General features: G+C 43.9%; 1 protein-coding gene across 1 annotated transcript; it reads left to right on the top strand.

Annotated features, from left to right (window-relative positions):
• Nucleotides 1–13,228: 13,228 nt before the first annotated feature.
• Saysd1 (SAYSVFN motif domain containing 1) lies at nucleotides 13,229–19,064 on the top strand. Its single transcript, XM_004846645.4, has 2 exons — nucleotides 13,229–13,539; nucleotides 18,186–19,064. Exons 1-2 carry the CDS (start codon nucleotides 13,327–13,329, stop codon nucleotides 18,537–18,539), a joined length of 567 nt encoding a protein of 188 aa, XP_004846702.1. The 5' UTR covers nucleotides 13,229–13,326; the 3' UTR covers nucleotides 18,540–19,064.
• Nucleotides 19,065–19,771: the final 707 nt, after the last annotated feature.

Raw genomic sequence — 19,771 nt, 5'->3', positions numbered from 1 at the left:
TTTTGTTTGTTTGTTGTTTTGGTACTGGGGATTGAATTTGGGATCTCGTTGCAAAGCCTGGAACCACTGAGCTAAATCCCTGGCCCATTAACCTTGGTTTTGACTAGTCTTAGTCTTGTCTTTAGTCTTAGTGGTCTTTGTTTTAATAGTCTTAGTATTTATTAGTCTTAGTCTTAGTGGGTGGGAGAGGATGGCTCACCCCTAATGAGATAATGGTTTATACAGAAAATCTCAAAAGGGTGTACCAGTAATTTTAAGCTTCCATTCATCCCTTAGAGAAGTATGTAAATCTGGCCATTGTGACCTTAGCCTTCTTTAGATGCATCTCCACTATAGTTCTGATGTGTTCTCATCCTCTGCATTGGCTCCTTCAGGGGTCTAGCCCTTTCTGACTGCCTGTATTTCTACCTAACTTAGCTGTCCATAATACAGTGGGCTTTGTCTGATCATCTCTCCTGCAATCCACAGGACGGACTTCTCTGAGCACCAGAGCCAAGCACAATAGAACTGGGATGTGAGGTAGGCAAATCACAACCTGAGCCCTGGGAAGTTAAAAGGAGTTAAGGATCCACGAAAGAGGGCAGCAATTAATAAATGGTGCTGGGAAACCTGGCTTTTCACATGGCAGATATTGAAACTAGACCTATATATTTCACCATGCACTAACCTAAAATTGAAATGGATCAACGATCTAAATATTAAAACAGAAACACTAAATATGCTGGAAGACAGACTAGGTAGAACACTTGAGGACATAGGAGTGGGCAAAGACTTTATGAACAAAACTCAGACTGCACAAGAAATGCTACGAAGCATCAACAGTTGGGATCTCATCTTATTAAAAAGCTTTTGCACAGCAAGAGAAACCACCAACAGAGTGAAGAGACAGCCCACAGCATGGGAAAATTTTTTACCTGCTGTTCCTCAGACAAAGGACTACTAACTTAGAATATATAAAGAACTCAAAAAACTCAGACCCCCCCCAATCAAAAAACCCATCCAAAAATGTGCATCTGAAATGAAAACACTTCTTAGATGATGAAGTAGAAACAGCAAATAAATATATGAAAAAACGTTCAACATCACTGGTCATTGGAGAAATGCAAATTAAAACAACACTGAGATTCCATCTCACTCCAGAAATAATGGCTATTATCAAGAAATCAACCAACAACAAATGCTGGAGAGGATGTGAGGAAAAAGGAACCCTTCTCCACTGTTGGTGGGAGTGTGGACTGGTGCAACCACTGTGGAAATCAGTGTGGAGATTTCTCAAAAAGCTAAAACTAGAGGTTCCATTTGAACCAGCTATTTCCCTTCTTGGTATGATCCTGAAAGAATTAAAAGGATCCTACTACCATGATATATGCACACCTATGTTTATAGAGGCACAGTTTGTAATAGCTAAATCTTAGAAACAGCTCAAATGCCCATCAACTGATGGATAAAGAAGATATGGGTTAAAAAAAAATACAATGGAGTATTACTCTGCCATAAAGAAGGATGAGATTCAGACATTCATAGCTAAATGGATGGATCTTGAGATCATACTCTTTTTTTTGAGATCATACTCTTAAGTGAAATAAATTGGACACGTGTTTAAATACTGCATTGTTTCACTGATGTAAGAAATTGAAAGTGGAAATAAGGACTAAAATATAAAATAATTATTGGGAAATGGGAAGAAAATGTTCAAGTGGGAAGGGGAACAAGGGAAGAGCGAGGGAAAAAGGAAGGAAAGGATAAGAAAAGAAGGAGAAAATAGAAGGAAAAATGGAAATGAAGCTTTTGTACATAGGGAGGGGGGGAATGGGATAAAATAAAATAAAAACTTAAAAAAAGAGGGCAGCAAGAAAGCTTCAGATGAAAGGAGTGGGCAGGATTAGTGAGAAACATGGTAGACTCTGCTGGGCTCTTCTGGAGCACAAGATCTCTGTAGTTTGGGTGGGGGCACAAAAAAGACAAAGCTCAAACCAACAGCAATTGTGACCAGTAAGCCAAAAGCATGTTGGGTAAGCATACTTCATGAGGGACCATGAAGAAATATCTTCTGGGCAAATGCAGAAGAAACACTCCATATAAAGCATTGCAGGAGTAGCTGTTATCTAGAGCACTGCCCAGGAATTGTAGAACCTCCTCAGCTCTCCTCCACCACCTCCCTTGGACCTCGGTGTTGTAATTGTCTGTATCCCCAACTAGACTTTGAATTCCTAAGGGCAATATGGTGTTTTCTTCACCTGCCTCCTCAAAGCCTAACTCAAGGCCTGGCCTAGAGCAGGTATCTGATCAACCTTGGCTGACTGAATGGCCTGGTCTGTAGTCCTTGGAGGACAGAATCAGAGAATGAGTGGATCTGTGACTCAGGCACTTAGCATGAGGAGTGGGCCAAATCACTGTCGCAGTGAGCAACTACGGGCAGTACTGAGGAAGAAAAAGATTACTCAGAGGCAAGACTTAGTTCAGTCACCGAGAGGCCCAGAGGGACTGTTCTAAACCGAGAGCACCCAGCCGTAGAGTCTCTGGAGAAAAAGCCAGCAAGCCAAGAATTCTCTGGCTTTTATTTAGAATCTCAGTGTAAGAGAAAAAAGCAGGAGAAAGGCAGTTTGGGCCAAGAGCTGTTTCAGGCCAGGCAGTTTTCCTTGGGGGAATGGGAAAGGACAAGGGCCCAGACCCAACATGCTTCACTAATCTAGACTTTTTGTTATTTAACTATTTGATTCTTACACAGCCTGTGTGCTTTTGCCCCATAGTTTATGTGTGTGCTTTTGCCTCACATTTTACCCATTCATTCCTCATAGAGCCTATATGCTTCTGTCCTGCAATTTAACCACTCATTCCTGGCCAAGTCCCCTACAAATCACCTTCCCAGAAGTGGTCCTGACAGGCTGCTCTGGCCAAAGCACTGTGGCCCTCTCCTCCCTTTCTCTTGACTTTTTAAATTGTCTATTCCAAATATCTTCCTTGGACGATGATGGTCTAAAGCCCTGTTCTATTTGCATCATGCTTCAAGGTAGGAGTCTTTGCATAAGCAACACCATCCAGCCCTCTAATACATGACTTCTATTTTCCAGGCAAGTCCATAGGCCTGCTTAGGTCTTGCCCTAGGATGAATCCTGAGATGAACATTTGAATGCAAATCACTGGGGAAGTGATTGCAGGGAACACTGATAGGGGAGCAGGGAAATAAGATAGAAACAGGAAGGAAGGCAATATAGGGTCCATTTATGAGCAGGGAGTACTGTGGGAATTGGGGCTCCTGCTGAAGCCCCTGGGAGATTGTGGAACACACCTAGAGGGACCCCCCCATGAAGAGAAAGGGAGCTGGGGCATTTATCTACCAACTCCCATCCAAGATTGATGAAGGTTGTTTCAGGAGTTGAGGGGATGAATCCCTCAATGCTACTAGACTGCTCCATGCAGTACATGAACGCACTCCTGAAGCCAGAGAAAGCCCTCAGGTGTTTGGAATCAGTGTGCACAGCCATAGGGATCTCTGAGGGGATCTGGAAAGCAGCACCAGGACTTCATGTGAGTACTATGCGCTCATTATCCACCCCAGGGAGGAGGACACTGTCCTACTTAGCAATCCCAGGCTCACTATGTCACTTTGCAAGGGTCCTAAGTCAGGCAGGAGACTTTGCACAAACCCAGCTGCCAGACTTCTCCAAGGGCATCTTCTTACTCTGGCAGGGCCTTGAAGCAGGCCCAGCTGTTGCAGTCATACCTCCACCACTTGCATTCTTAGGACTCGTCCAGTGAGACAGAGCACTTGCATAATAAATCCAGCAAATGACTTCATTACCCATAGATAGGCAACAAAAATCAGTAGAAGCCTATGATCCATGGTGAGCTGGTACCCCAAGGCTCAGGACGGATGCCTAGGGTGGATAAATCCTTTTTGTGGGTGCCAGAAGCTGAAGGACCTGGAGAGCACTCCACTCTGGGTGTTATTATTTATTTATTTAGGTACCAGGGATTGAACTCAGGACCTTAAGATTGCGAGGCAGGTGTGGCTCCACTAAGCTAAATCCCCAGCCCCATTCTGGGTTTTATATGCTGGATGTCCCTTGAATACTGAGCTCAAGTACTACAGGACATCCTATTATTTGGTGGGGGGGGGCATCAAAAACAGAGCCCAGGTCTCTAGATAGTTCTTTCCTCTCAGGATGATGCATTTGTGCCATCTTTGAGAATCCCAAGTATGAGGGGGAAGAGGTGGGTCAGTCAAGGCCACTTGGGGATCTGTTCTGCACCTTGTGCTACCTATTCTTAACCCGATGTCCCAAAGGCCTCCATTCTCTCCTCTTAGTTTGCCTCACTTGGACTGAAATGTAAAGTTCTTCGTTTGGAAGGGAATTGGTAATCATCCAGGTTAATAAAATCTCTCCTCAGCTTTCTTCTACAACATCCTGAGAAAGGGAGAGTCAACTTCTGCTTGAATACTGCTACTATCTGAGAACTCACTCCTATGCAAGGCACTACACTTGGTTGCTGGAATAATTGCGATGCCAACATTTTTTTCAGATTCCAAATTTATCATCTTACAATTTCCAACTTGGTTCTACTCCCTAGCGCCTTTTTTGGAATCCCACTGTTGCAATACATGACTATGGCACGGTGCAAAGGATGAAAGATTACTCAGAGTCAATGTCCAATCCAAACTCCAAGAGGCCCCAGAGAGGCTGCCCTTAACTGAGACTCCTCAGCATGAGAAAGTCTCATAAAAGCCCCAAACTGAAGCCTCTGTGGCCTTTTATTGATAGAACCAGAAAGCAAGGATCAAAGAAAAAAGAAAGGCATCTGGGCAGGAACTCATGTAGGGAACAGGGGAAGAACAGGGGATGTCAGGATGGTCTGTTAAATGACTGACTTTGGGAGTAACTTAAATGATAAAGGAGTATGAGAGGACAAAGGGCAGAGCGTTCACTCCTTAAGGCAATGCATTTTGATCCTACTGTGACTTATGGCCCTGTAGGCTATCTTTTAATCTGTAAGAGTGCATTTTGGGAGGTTCTGGGCATGTGCTTCCAAAAGTCCCTTACCTCTGCATATCCATCTCATATACACCTCTAGCCAACACCCCCCTACACCCCACAAAAATGATTCTCCTACTCCATTCACAAGAGAAATATTGTACTGATTAATTGTGGTGTTGGGACCTTTGCATTAAGCTACACTCCAAGCCCTTTATTTTCACTTATTTATTTTTAAATTTTGAGACAGAGTCTCATGAAGTCATTAAGTTGCCTAGGTTGGTGGCAAACTGTGATCCTTCTGCCTCAGTGTCCCAAAGTGCTGGGATTACAGGCATGAGGACCACTTATTAACAGACTTTCTAAAATTAACTGGTATGTCTTCACTATGGCTTTTCTTGTCTGGCTCACATCATCTGCTGCCTTTATTATTCTTATTATGATGTGGTCTTTAGAACAGTGCTTCTCAACTCAGGGCAAATGTGCTTCCTAGGAGCATCTGACACTATCTAGAGACATTTTTATTATTATAACCAGGGTGATACTGGCAATGACTGGATCACGGCCAGGAATGCTGCTAAGAATACTATAAGACACAGGACGGCCCCCCATGATGAAGTAGTATTTGCCCTGAAATGTCCAAAGTGCTGAGGCTGGCAACCTATCTAGACACATCATTATCTAGGCCACTCCCTTCTAGAATTCTATGGCTTGTCATAGAAATCACAATGCTCAGAATTTGCTATGTGGCACCTTTGAGGACAGGACCAACAGGAGCATGAGAGCTCAGGGTATGGATGTCCTCTCGCTTTGACAGTGGGATTCATCATAATGCTGAAACATCCACCACATACCCCTCCCTCCTACCCAGGCTGTGGTCAGGGAAAGCTCCGAGTCCTACAGAAGCAAACTGCTCTCAAGCTAATGATTAAGAAACAAAAAACAAAGTTATAAACACATAAATGCATATCTAGGAGGAGGCAGAATTCCCTTTGAGCAACTCTACAATGCTTTAATCATAATACTGTAAATTGTATCAGATTCATTTCGATTTTCTTACCCTAAAGACATAAACATAGATCTTCTCAACCAAATTTGTCACATGAAGATATGATAAATTGCCTTTTTAATTTTCACTCAAGACACCCTAAAAATATCAGGCAGGACAGACTAATGATCTATCTTAACCCTTTTTCTATAAGGATGAATTAACCATCTATGAATTGACTTAATTGTACTTTGCATTTATTTATCTGATCCAAGAAAACGTTCCAGTCCAGATGGTTTTACTGCTACGTCCTACCAAAGAAGCACTTAATTCCTATTTTATCCAAACATTCTAGAAAACTAGAGAGGCATGAAAATGGAGGCAGACTTCAGCTTATTTTATCAGCTAGTACAATCCTAAAATTTGAAACGTTCAAAGGTAGTACATAAAAATTATAGGACATTAATAAGCATAGATACAAAATTTCTAAAAATTATCACTCTGAAGCTCTCTCTGAATTTTTATAAAGCAACTGTATTTGCTTATTGCAGGAATGGAGGATGGGTTAACAACAGAAAATCTATTAATACACCCATCACTTTATCAGAATGAAGAAATGAGGAGCCAGCATAGGTACACAGGAGACTGACTTCAAGGAAATATTTTTTGTTAGTATTTTTTTTACATGTATTGGTTGCTTTTATTGTGTAACAGCCACAAAATTGAGGTCGGGGATTTGGCTCAGTGGTGCTGCACCTGCCTCACAAGCACAAGGTCCTGAGTTTGATCTCTGTTACAAACAACAACAAAAACCCAAAAAACAAAAAAAATGTTAGTGATGTAAAATAAGCATCTACTTTTCATACATCTTCAGGTGAGCTGGGGGTCTGCTATTTTAGGCTGGGATCCACCGGGGAGCTCAGCTTTAAACTGCAGGTGTGTGGGTCAGCATCCTGATCACAGTCAGATGGGTCCCACTGTTTCTGAACCAGCTAGCTAGATGTTGCAAGCTCATCTCATGGTAATTCGGGGTATTAGAGGGTGCACTTACATACAGAGTAAACCCACTTCAGCCACTGCTTGCATAATTTCTGCTATCATTCCATTCGTCCAAGGCAATGTGCATGACTGTTTAAACCCAAGAAAAAGAGGAAAGATAATCTGCCTTTTACAAATGGTATGGATATAGGTGGATAAAGCATAGGGGCAAATAATGTACTGTAGTATAATCCAAGGCCACAGGGCATGTGGGCATTTATCTATAATTTATAAATATATTAATATAACATGTAATTTTGTACATACAAATATTTCATAATAAAACATTAGATTCACTGTTCTCAGACCACCTAAAAGTATATGCTTTTGACTTAGGTAGCAGGTTTATAAATTCTTTTTAATTCCTAGCAAAAGATGGAATCATCTATTTCTCAACTCCTGGAACCTGGCCTAGCTATGTTATATTTTGACAGGTAGAATGAAATGGAAACGGTGTCATATGAATTTTAAAAGCCAGGCATGCCTGTAATCCCAGCACTCCAGGAGGCTGTTGCAAGTTTGAGCCCTGCCTGCGCAATTTACCAGTTTAGCAAGATGAGACCTTGTCTCAAAATAAAGAAGTAAAATAGGGTTGGGGATGTAGCTCAGTGCGAAGGGCATTAGTTCAATCTACAGCACTGAAAAAAAGTTTTAAGCCTAAGCCTCAAGAGGCCTGCAGCTTCCATTCATTCTCCGGCAGTGCCGCTGAACCCCAGCACTCTGGACGTTGTGGCCCAGATAATTTTGTTGTGGGACCTGTCCTGTGCACTGCAGGATGTTTATCAGTGTCCTGGCTTCTACACCTAGGTGCCCCATCCAAGGCTCACCCACCCCATTTCCCCAAAGGGAAAAAATTCATTAAGTTCACACATGAAGTACATTTTTGGAAGCTTTATTGGCAGGAGTTGTTCTTCATGATCATGCTTCATCTTTCTTTCCATCTTTCGACCTCTTCTAAGAAAGGATTTAAAGAGGTTTTACAAAGTACAAGACAAAATAATTTCATAATAAGTAAGAAAACAAAAAAAAAGGGAAAACAAGGTTACCAAAGCAAGACAGGAGGAATAAGGTTTGTGTTCGCCTGCACATTTCCTGTTTGCTTCTGCTGGTTCTCTTTCTACCCTTCTCTACCTGCTCTGTGCTCCCTCAAAGGCTCCTTTACTCCTGGCTTCGCTGCAGCTACAGGCCCCACTGGGTGCTAATAATCACCCCGTCCTTGCTGCTTCCATCCGGGAGGCTGCTAACACTCTTTCCTAGACCATGCCTTGCTGGCTGCCTTCTCTTGCCACACCTTCAAAACTAATTTCTTCACCACACCCTCCTTACTTAACCCTTCTGAAAGTGCCACACTGCGGCCAGGGACCCTGATTCCAACAGCCCAAAAGTCACACCCCTTAATTCTACAGCCTGCTAGATGTGGACCATAAATACAGCTCTAAGGTCTCAGTGTCATTATCAAGTGGGAAACACAATGAATAAGAGGGCCTCTAGTCTCTTTAGAAAAAGCTGGCCTACTCATAATGCACCAAGAGGCCGAGACATTTCCTGTGCTTTCTCAGAGAGGACCGTGAGGCATAAAATCCCATTCTTTTCCATTTTACAAACCATCTCTAATTCACTCGTGGCTCAGGGCTCAGCTATGCTCTCACTCACACTTACTCTCTAGTTAATCTTGTAGTCTCAGGGCTTACACACCACACACATGCCAATCACTCCCAGAATGCGTCTCCAGCCTTGACTTCCCCTGAATTCCAGTTTTTACTATCCAACCAGACGTCCACTCAAATAAGATGGATAACAGGCTTGGATAACTTGGATAACAGGCACCTCAAACTCTGGGAATGTCCCAAATGAAACCTTCAGTTTATCCCACATCCCTCTCCTCCTACTCTCCCTCCTTTCCAGGAGCAGACTCCAGCATGATTCCCTTGGTTACCTGGGATATTAGTGTATATGGGGGTGTTAAGTGCAATTTAGAAGAGGCCATCAGTTTGGACAATAGATCAAATCAAAACCACTCATGCTGAAGTTCCACGCCACTTCAAATCGGAAGCCAAAACTAAATTGTTTAGATGACCTTCCAAGAAATCAGGAGAGGAAAAAAATACAAGTCCCCAATTTTAGCTGGTATAATAAAGTTCCCTCTGCTTTCATCTTTACAAGGAAAGTAACTTTGAGACAAACCTGCTCACTTTTTGTTCTGTTTCTGCTTTCCCAGCCCTCTTCTGTCCATAAAGTCAGCCTCCTCTCCCTAGCTCACTGGAACACCCATTCTTTTTTAAAAAATTGTTTCAGTGTTTTATTTCTTATAGCAAAACATTTTAGGCATACCCTCACAGTAGGGAATCTGCACCTGTACATGATACATCCTGCCTTTTCCCCATTTCCCCTCCCCTCAACCCCCCTCCCCTCCCTATGTACAAAAGCTTTGTTTCCATTTTTTCTATTTTTTTCTTGTCCCTTCCTTCCTGCCTCCCTCCTCCCTTGTTCCCCTTCCCATTTCCCAATATCTATTATACATTTTAGTCCTTATTTCTACTTTCTGTTTCTGACACCAGAGAAACAATGTGATATTTAAACATGTGTGTCTGATTTATTTCACTTAAGAGTGTGATCTCAAGGTGCATCCATTTAGCTACAAATGTCTCAAGCTCATACTTTTGTATGGCAGAGTAATACTCCATTGTATAAAAACCATATCTTCTTTATCCATTCATCAGTTGATGGGCATTTGGGCCGTTTCCAAGATTTAGCTATTACAAACTGTGCTGCTATAAACGTGAGTGCGGATATATTGCTGTGGTAGGATGCTTTTCTTTTGGGAAGGTACCAAGAAGGGGAATAACTGGTTCAAATGGACCTTTTATCTGCTGTGAAAAACTAAAAGTGTAAATAAGGATTAAAATGTGTAACTGATATTGTGAAATAGGAAGAAAAGGTCTAAAGGAGTAGGGGAAATGGGAGGGGTAGGGGAAAGGAAAGAAGGGAAAAGAAAAAATATGAGAAAAGGAAAAAAACGGAAACAAAGTCTTTGTAAATAGGGAAGGGAGGGTAAGGGAATGGGGAAAACATAAGAACCAAGATACATCATGTAAAGGTACAAGATCCCAATGATGAATGTACCTGTATTGTATATCTAAAATGGACCAATGCACTTAATGGGAAAAAAAAATGGAACCTCTAGTTTTAGTTTTTTTGAGAAATCGCCACACTGATTTCCACAGTGGTTGCACCAGCCTACACTCCCACCAACAGTAGAGAAGGGTTCCTTTCTCCCCAAAGCCCCTCCAGCATTTGCTGTTGATTTCTTGATAGCAGCCATTCTTTCTGGATTGAGATGGAATCTCAGTGTTGCATTTCTCCAATGACCAGTGATGTTGAACATTTTTTCATATATTTATTTGCTGTTTCTACTTCTTTTTTTTTTCTGGTACCAGGGATCGAACTCAGGTCCTTGCGCTTGCGAGGCAGGCGGCGAAACCACTGAGCTAAATCCCCGGCCCTGTTTCTACTTCTTCATCTAAGAAGTATCTTTTCATTTCAGATGCTCACTTTTGGATTGGGTCTTTAAATCTGGGGGAGGTCTGATTCTTTTGAGTTATTTATATATTCTAGATAATAGTCCTTTATCTGATGAACAGCTGGTAGAAATTTTCCACACTCTGTGGGTTGTCTCTTCACTCTGTTGGTGGTTTCTCTTGCTGTGTAAAAGCTTTCAAATAAGATGAGGTCCTAGTTGTTGATTCTTTGTAATATTTCCCATGCAGTCTGGGTTTTGCTCATGAAGTCTTTGCCTACATCAATGTCTTCAAGACCTATTCTGTCTTCCAGCAGATTTAGTGTTTCTGTTTTAATATTTAATCTTTGATTCATTTTCATTTTAGTTTAGTGCATGGTGAAAGATATGGGTCTAGTTTCAATCTTTGGCATGTGGAAAACCAGTTTCCCCAGCACCATTTATTAAAGAGGCTATCTTTCTTCCAGTGGAGGTGTTTGGCTCCTCTGTCAAAGATGAGGTGGCTGAGTGTGTCTGGAGTTGTTTCTGCATCTTCTAATTGGAACATCCATTCTTATTGGGATGTAACTGAAAATACACATATCTTAAGTGATCTGTTGCTTAATTCTCAACTTGCAAATAAAAGTTAAGATCTTAAAACTAAATTTGTTGTAATTGTATCTTTTGACTGAGGGATGGGGAAAGAAATCGCTCATCCTTGATTACTCTGTTTCTCACACTCTACCTCCAAGCCATCCACATACCACGCTGGCAAAATCTTCAAGATTTCAAAATGTGACCAACTCTTACTACCTTGATCACTGCCACAGTAGCCCAAGCTACTACAGGCTCCCTTATTTTACCACATTTGCTTGTAACTGGTTCCCCTTCTACTCCTGCACTTTACCAGGGCACCACCTCCAGCAGCCAGTGAGACCCATAGATGACATCATCTCTTGTTCAAAAACCTCCAATTACTTTGAAGCACACTTACCATACAATGTAGTCTTCACCTTGGCATGTAATGCTTTACGTATCTGTCTCCTGGATACCTGTCCTTTATTCTCTGCCATTCTCTACCCACCTCTCTGTTCTTGTCTTACTGGCCTCCCTGATGTTGTTACCCCACCACCACCACCACTGGTGATTGCACTCAGGACCTTGCGCTTTCGATGCAGGTGTGGTGCCACTGAGCTACATCCCTGGCCCTCCTTGATGTTCTGTGAGCAGATCAAGCATACCAGCTGGTCTCAGGACTTGTGAACTTGCTGTTTCGTCTGACTGAAATCCTTTTTTTTTTTTGACAGGGTCTCACTATGTAGTTCAGCCTGGCCCTGAACTCACCAGCAATCCTCCCGCTTCAGCCTCCCAAATTCTGGGATTACAGGTGTGTACCACTACACATGGCCTGAAATACTCTATCCTGGTAGCTACATACCTCATGTAAATTAGGTCTCTGCTCAGCAAATCCTCAGAAAGGTATTTCTTGGTTCTACCACTCCTGCTCCTTACTTTCCTTTCTTTTTTTCATAGCACTAATCAGCACCTGACCTACATTAAATATGGAGTTGTGTGCTTGCTTTTCTGTCTCCCCACTTAGCAATGTAAGCTCTCAGAAAACGGTTTTTGTTCATTCACTCCAGAACCTCTTTGGCCCTAGACTACTCAACACGTAGCTCTAAACATTTGTTAAATGAAAGACAGTTTGTCTAGCTTATTGATTCAAAGTATGCAAGATCCAACATATATCTGAAGGTCAGTTATGCAGGAGTTACTTTGCCAGATGCTTAGAACTTTAAAAATCTATGAAACAGTCTGACCTTAACTGTATCTTTTTGGGTGGGTGCTGTGAGAGGGCAAAAGAGCTCCCAGGATCCTCGTAATGTTTGTTAGATGGGTGATAGTTATACACATGAACAGAGTTCCTCAGGCTATACTTAAGATTTCTGTATTTTAAGTTGCACCTTTTTTCTTTATACCCCCCCCCCCCCGGCGCTGACCTACATTCCCATCCCTTTTTATCTTGACAGGGTCTCGCTAAATTCGAGTTGCTCAAGTTGGACTCGAATTTGTAATCCTACTGCCTCAGACTCCTAGAGTGCTAGGATTATAGGTATGGGCCGCTTTGCCTGGCTGAGGTTTTCTCTCTTTTTTTTCAGTGCTGGGGGCTGGAACTCCTGGACTCAAGGACGCTAGGCAAGCATTCTACCACGGGGCTACATTCCTAGTTCTAAAGATTTTGTTTGTTTGTTTTTTTAGTTTCTGACCTATCAAGTCACATCAACAAATAACTTCCAGTGTGTCAGAGGTCTGCACAGCCTGCTCTGTGAGCACTGAGCAGTCTCTAAGTACCGAGACCAGCGAACTCTGATAAAAGGAAAAGGGCTGGAAGCGCCTGACACCAGAGAGCTCAGTGATCAAGGGCCTTCTGCGCCTTCTCACGCTGCTGCTCACGGATGGAGCCAGCGGAGCCCTGGTCGCTACAGAAAGCTGGATGCTTTGGGACCAGAGTCCTAACGGGGAAGGAGCAAGGCAGGGATCCCCTCCGAGGAGCCGGAGGCGAGAGCCAGGAACGTGGACACCTCCCACTTCGCCTCTTCTCGCTTTATCCACGGTGTCCAAGTGCGTTTGGAAGGCTGCGGGTACTGACTGCCCGGGAGGTCACCGCCGCGCGGAAGCGGGCACGGCCCCACTAGTGCGCACGCGCAACAGAGCGCCCTACGCAGGCGCACCACAGCCCGGCGCCCGGCCGCACGGAAGCGGGGAAGGCGGGTGGCGGGCACGCGGAAGCGGGGAAGGCCGGTGGCGGGCGCGCGCCCTAGGGGCGCGCTATGGAACAGCGACTGGCCGAGTTCCGGGCGGCCCGCAAACGGGGCGGGAAGGCGGCCCAACCCAGCACTTCTAGCCAGACCTTACAAACCTCGGGAGAGAAGGCAGAAGCAGTTACAGCTCCAGAGGCAGCCTCAGGCTGGCTAAGAAGGCTCCAGATACTTGTACGGAAACCGAGGCCCGCGAGTGCCCGGGCCCCGCCCAGCCGCGCTCAGGTGAGAGGAGAGGCCTCGGGGACACCGCGGAGGCCACGCCCTCCGCGTGGGCGTGGCCGCCGCGACCAGGAGGCGGGCCATGGCCCTCGCGTTTCCTGAGACCGGTGTCTGCCAATGACACGTGGCTCTGTTTTTTCCCTCCCGCTCGAGTCCCACTCAGTCCTGACTCCAGGCAGAATGCACCCCACTGCCTTTGAATTGTACATAGGAAATTGAGGTCTCGCTGTCATCCCCCGTTATAACCGAACCTGGCATCCTTTACTCGTCTCTCGAACTGGAGGACAAGTTATCAGGGCAAGAAAAAAAGATTTATTTGGAAAGATGCCACACTGGAAAACGGGGGAGGCTATCGCCAACAAAGATCTTAGGAAACCCAGGGACCAAAGGGCTTTTAAGAGAGGGAGGAGAGCAGCAGGGCTGAGGTTTTCTTTTTTTCTTCTGCCAGACCGTCCTTGAGACAACAATTGCCTTTCTTCTCCTAGCTCCGTCCTTGTAGTTCTTTAGGTAAACACATTATTTCCCTGCAAGTTGACTATTATTTTACTTTTAATTAAAGAGCAAGATTAGCACATCCTTGGCCCACACTTTGAAGTTAATCTGAAGACGTCAGATGCCCTGGGCTCTTTAAAATTAGAGAAAAACTGATGGTTGGGAAGTCTTGTCACTCCCGTGTTTTAGTACCTTTTCCCGGGAAAGCTATCTTTGCACTTAATCCTGAAGACACAGAAGGCATCTTTCAGGAGAACGGAGAGGAAGAAGGGTAGCAATTTGAATCCGTTAGATGGCTTCATTTAGAGGTGTCATGAGACCGATATATTGTTCAGCTGTGTGGCCTCCAAAATTAATCTTTTTTTTTTTTTTTTGGTACCGGGGATTGAATTCTGGTCCTTGCGCTTGCGCAGCAGGTGGCGAAACCACTGAGCTGAATTCCTGGCCCCAAAATTAATCATTTTAAAGTCAACTAAAAGCAAGTGAGGCTGAAGGGTTTATTTAGGTTTTCCCTCTTCTCTTTCATATTCTGTGGCTCCGGGACACCTCTGGGACCAAGCTGAGCCACAGCCCCATGCCAATGGAGGGTGAAAGGTCCAATTGAATAGTGATCCAAAGTGGGGGTAATTAAGATATTAGGCTAGGGGTACCTGGGACACATGGGCCAATGTCCCAGACAGCTTTATAAATGAGGGTTTTTGGGGGGGGTTTTGGTACCGGGGATTGAACTCAGGTCCTTGTGCTTGTGCAGCAGGCAGCGAAACCACTGAGCTGAATTCCCAGCCCCAGAAATGAGGTTTTTAATACAAACCCAGCAGAAGGTTTGGAGCTGTAACTACTAGTAGGGCATATGCTTGGGTATCACTTGGATTAGAGAAGTTTAGTGCTCTAAGAGCCCAAAATTTCCTTTTAGCTATCAAAATGTATGGGAGCAATATCCCTCGCTCACCTTAAAATTATTTTCTGTACATTCACCTATTGCATAACATCTGTTTAAGGATTTTTTAAAAATCAGAAACTTACCACTCAGGGTTCTGAACAATACTCTGAATCCATGTTCTGCACAGTATCCAGGGTTACCACTTTTACTTGCAGGATTAAAGAGGGGTGCGACGGGGTTCTACGTTCCATTTCCCTTAGTGCAGTTTTTCTCAGTTGTCTTTGGGTAACTATTACTGCGTACAGTTCACTGAGCACAGTAGCTCAAGATTTAGACTCCATTTCCCCTTCTCTTTTTTCCCCCCTGCAGTTACAAAAACAATGTCTAAGGCACACAGTGAGCTTTTGTCTGTCTTATTTCCAAGAGATCATTGAGTTGAACCCAGAGACACTGAACGCAGACAAAGCTCCCGTTGTTAAAAACCCAAAAGCTGATGGTGGCCTGGCAGAAGGATGAGAAGAAGTGATGAACCTCAGGCTGGTTCTTATTGATTACCCTGCTCTTCATGAGCGACTTGCCTTAGGCTCCTTTTCATTGACTGTTAACCATTCCTGGATGTGCTCCGGTGTAGAAATTCTTATTAAAATTTTGTTTCTCTCAAAGTTACAATCTGATAACTGATGGCATGCTATGGTCTGTCAGAGATTTTTGTAGTCATCTGTTTATAATTGCTTCTCTGAGGTAATTGTTGATGAGGAAGTATTCACATTCTTCTTCCTCCTCTTCCTCCCTGCAAATTTTGCTTGAGGAAAAGCAAAATGCAAAGCTTCATTCTGTGATGACTGTTTGCCACATTGTGACAAATATGCTTATAACTTTCTAATCCTACAGAAACCTCCTGCCTCCTCTGGCCAGATGCCACACATCTAATTTCTCCCTTTCCCTCACTGTAATTCATTCATTTAACAAAATCTTGTCACAAGCCCACAGTGTTCAGCCTCCATCCTAAATCCTGGGAGACTGTGCAGTTAAGACATAAAATCCTGCTCTCGTCGAACTTGCATGTCAGCGTGGGGTGGGAAACTGCATAGTCTCTCAGGGTTTCCACAACAGCACATTGAGAATAATAATGTTTGCCTCCAGGATTACAAGCATTTTGGAAGCACCCAGTCAGTGGTGGCATTTGAGCATTATTCTTTTCATACTCCCTGAATAGTAAATTCAGCATCTTGGGAATTTTGGTTTGCATGCATTCCAAATGTATTCCGTAAATATCCACCCATCATTTCTCTTTGACATCTGTTGCCACCCTGATCGACGTCTGGTCCTCTCTTCGTGGTCCTCTTGCATTAGCACCTGGCAGTTTCTCTTACAGTGCATTCTCCACATGGCAGACAGAGTGGTCACAAATGTGAATGGGTTTCGCATCTCCAGAATCTCTCCTGCGGCCCACCCGGCCCCATGTGGTGTGGCCGCTGCTTTCCACCCCCACCATCCTCTCATGCCCTTTGCCCAGGATGTCGCAGTCACCTGTAGGTGTCCTGTCCCCAGACAAGCCAGACCTGCCCAGCCTGGTCGTTTCTCCTCCTGATCAAGGACTGGCCAAGCCTGCAAGGGACATTTCTTCTTTAATAAATGTCATGGCATGAGGGATGTTGTTGATATGTCCAGGGCCTCTTCAGACTTTCCAGTCTAATCAAAAAGGTAATTACAATGTTGATGCTAAAAAGGAAAGTTCCAACAAAATAGAATTTCTTGCACCATAAATCAGATGACTAATACTTTTTTTGGAGGTCAGTATGTGTGGTCCCCCTTTCAATGCTCCTGTGAAGAAGAATAGAGGCTCATTGAAAAACTGAACTGAAAGTTCCCTGGTGTTGAGAGCCTAAATGCGGCACTGTGTTTAGGCCCATGACACCAAAAGACATGACAGCCCTTGCCTCCATGTATATGCACTCCAGGGACACGTATGACCTAAATCAAAAGAGGGACACTTCAGTGCTAAATAGTGGTGCCCAATGCCAGAGTCTGGTGGTGCCCTCTGCCCCTCTGCAAGGGCCGAGGAGGTCAGGGCAGACCCAGTTCACCAACCTCACCAGCCTGGAGGAAGGCAAGGAGTTAGCGGGGGGAAAGGAGTCAGGCGATTCCAGGCCACAGAGTGTCTGGGTAGGAAGATCGAGCAGGTTGGGGTAGAGAGATCATTTATGGAGCAATAGATTATGGATTGTGTGTTTCAGAACATCTTTTTAGGCTGTTGTTTTTCAAACTGCAAGTGGTGGCCCATTAGTGGATGGTGAAATCAATGTAGAAAATCATGTCTTCCTTTAAAATTGTTTAGGAAACAGCAGAGAGCTGCTCATGAAGCTTTGTTTCTGTTTCACACATGTATGATAGGTCATAATGTAAAGTGTATTTCTTAGTGTAGATCATGCCCAAGACAGTCTGGAAAATTGTGGACTGGAGGTGAAGCTTTCTAAAGATAGCACACACCTGTCTCCTATCAGCATCCAGCACATAGGCGTGGCATTTCTGTTTATTGAATGAATGGACTGCCTTGGCTTCCAACCCTAGGAGTTTAGATTTTTAACGTCTTTATTGAAGGTTTGTGGGCAGGAGGTCAGTGAGTGGTTTAGAAAATTCTTTTAGTAGTTGTACTTCAGCTGGCTTGGGGAGAAAGAGTTGGAAGCTGGGGAGTCTAAGATAGGAGACACTGCCCAGGCTTTGGGGTGAGCACTAAGGACCTGGTTGGGATGCTAGGATGGTAAGAGGGCCTGGTTGTGCCTGTCGCAGTGATTTTTCTAATACATGAAAGTGATTTTTGTTTCCTGTTTTGGGCATCGTCTCTGTTTTAGAATCATGTCACTCACCCTGTTTTAGCTCATCTAATCAAATCAGCACACATCCATTGACTCCAACTGTATGGGAGGCAAACATCAGGGCTGTTGCACTCTCCATTACTGGGCAGTTTCTGTTTGGGGCACAAATTAGCTTTTGTTAGCAGCAGACTAATCTGAAGAAACGACTCCCACAAATGGGAACCCATCTGAGCACTGTAAGGTTTTTATTGGGTCACATCTCACTAAGTGCTGATCATTTTTGATTCAGTTGGAGCAGGCACAGAAGCTTTCTGGTGATGATTGTTTTAGAGTAGAGCAAGAAAATAGAAATCAATGAGCCGCAGCCTTCCTGGAGCAATAAGACCTGCCTTTCTAGATTAGTTTTGATCCCTCAGCAGCATTACCCGTTCACTGTTACTTTCCTTGCTTGTGTATCCTAGGTAGCCACTCAGCCCTGGGGCAGCACAGCACAGCCCCCACGGAATGTCACCAGTCCTCCGCCTCCTCTCCCTTCACATGGAGACCGATCTTTCCTGACCAACATCACCTTTTTGAAGGTTCTCCTCTGGCTGGTCCTCCTGGGACTGTTCGTGGAACTGGAATTTGGCCTGGCTTATTTCGTCCTGTCATTGTTCTACTGGATGTACGTAGGGACACGAGGCCCTGGGGAGAAGAAGGAGGGAGAGAAGAGTGCCTACTCTGTGTTCAACCCGGGCTGCGAGGCCATCCAGGGCACCCTGACCGCAGAGCAGCTGGAGCGCGAGTTACAGATCCGACCCCCAGAGGGGACCTGAGACCCAGCTCGGCTGCCTCGGGGCCAAGCCCAGACTCATCTTCCTGGCCCCGGAGCATGACGTGATTTCGGGTGCAGGGACTTAGGACTGTGCACATTGACTCTGCGACCACACAGTTCTCCGGTCCCAGACCCACTGCTGCAGTTTTATCTTTGACCTTCTCTTTGGCTTGGGTGAATTTCTCTAAAAGATGCTCACTGTGGGGCTGACAGTTTGTAAACGTTATGTACTCAAGAAAGGAGGGAAGCCTCCTTGTCTCATCATTGGAAAGCGCTGGGTGGGGAGCCCTAGGAAGGAATGATCAGGTACATTATCAGGGCTGTATTTTATTTTATTTTATTATTTTATTTTTTTCAGGGCTGTATTTTAAATCTACTTATTCTCTTTAGGTCTTTTAATACTTGTAGCATTTTTTTCCCTGAAAAGTTTAAGTTCCAAGTTTTGGGGGGTTTCATTTTGCTTCCTGTTGTAATTCTTGCTTTTTCAGGCATTAATGATACTGAACCATAAAATGTTCATAAGAGATCTTTTTTTTCGGACGCAGGTCCCCATTCGTTACCCATCATCTTTCATTCTCCTTTTATTCTATCCCTGCTTGGTAAAGGAAGAAGAGACAAAGTGACACATGTGGGGAAGGATTTTACAAAGTCAGTAATAGAGATTTGCTGCGATATTAATGGTTATTAATTATTAATCTGTGATAAATTAAGCTAGAAAAATTCCTGGAGATGAACAGAGGGGAACACTGGAGAAGAACTTCAGATGTGCTGGCTGCTTGGGTTATTCCTTATTTTCTAAGGGCTTTAAAGGCAGCAGTGCCTTATGGCTCTGGTGAGAATTACAGTGACTCGGGGATGATTTCTCGTTCTTTCCTCTTCCAGTTCAAGTTTGAGTTTATTGAAATCAGGCAACAAAGCCATCAAATACTTTTTCTATGGATCATACTGAAGAGTAAAAGGACTCTAGTTTTAAACAAAACTTAGGTCTAAACTTTAGATTTTAAAGACATCGCTGCGTAATTAAAACTTCAGTAAATTTGCAGTTTCAGAGTTCAGCTCTTCTTATACTATGAAAGTAATTTTAATATTCAGAAGACATTAGTAAGTAATAGAGATCTATTAGTTCTTTTGCTCTTTTTGCCAGATTTACTTATTAAAGCAAATTCTTAGCTAAACTTAAATGTACAGTAGTACCTTGGTGCACAAACTTAATTCTTTCCACGATTCTGGTCA

Source organism: Heterocephalus glaber, unplaced genomic scaffold (assembly GCF_053883595.1).
Source record: "Heterocephalus glaber isolate CG9 unplaced genomic scaffold, H.glaber_assembly_v1.0 deba00001497, whole genome shotgun sequence".
NCBI classification, from domain to species: Eukaryota; Metazoa; Chordata; class Mammalia; order Rodentia; family Bathyergidae; genus Heterocephalus; species Heterocephalus glaber.
The sequence above is the reverse complement of the archived record's forward strand: the minus strand, read 5'-3'. Positions and strand labels throughout refer to the sequence as shown.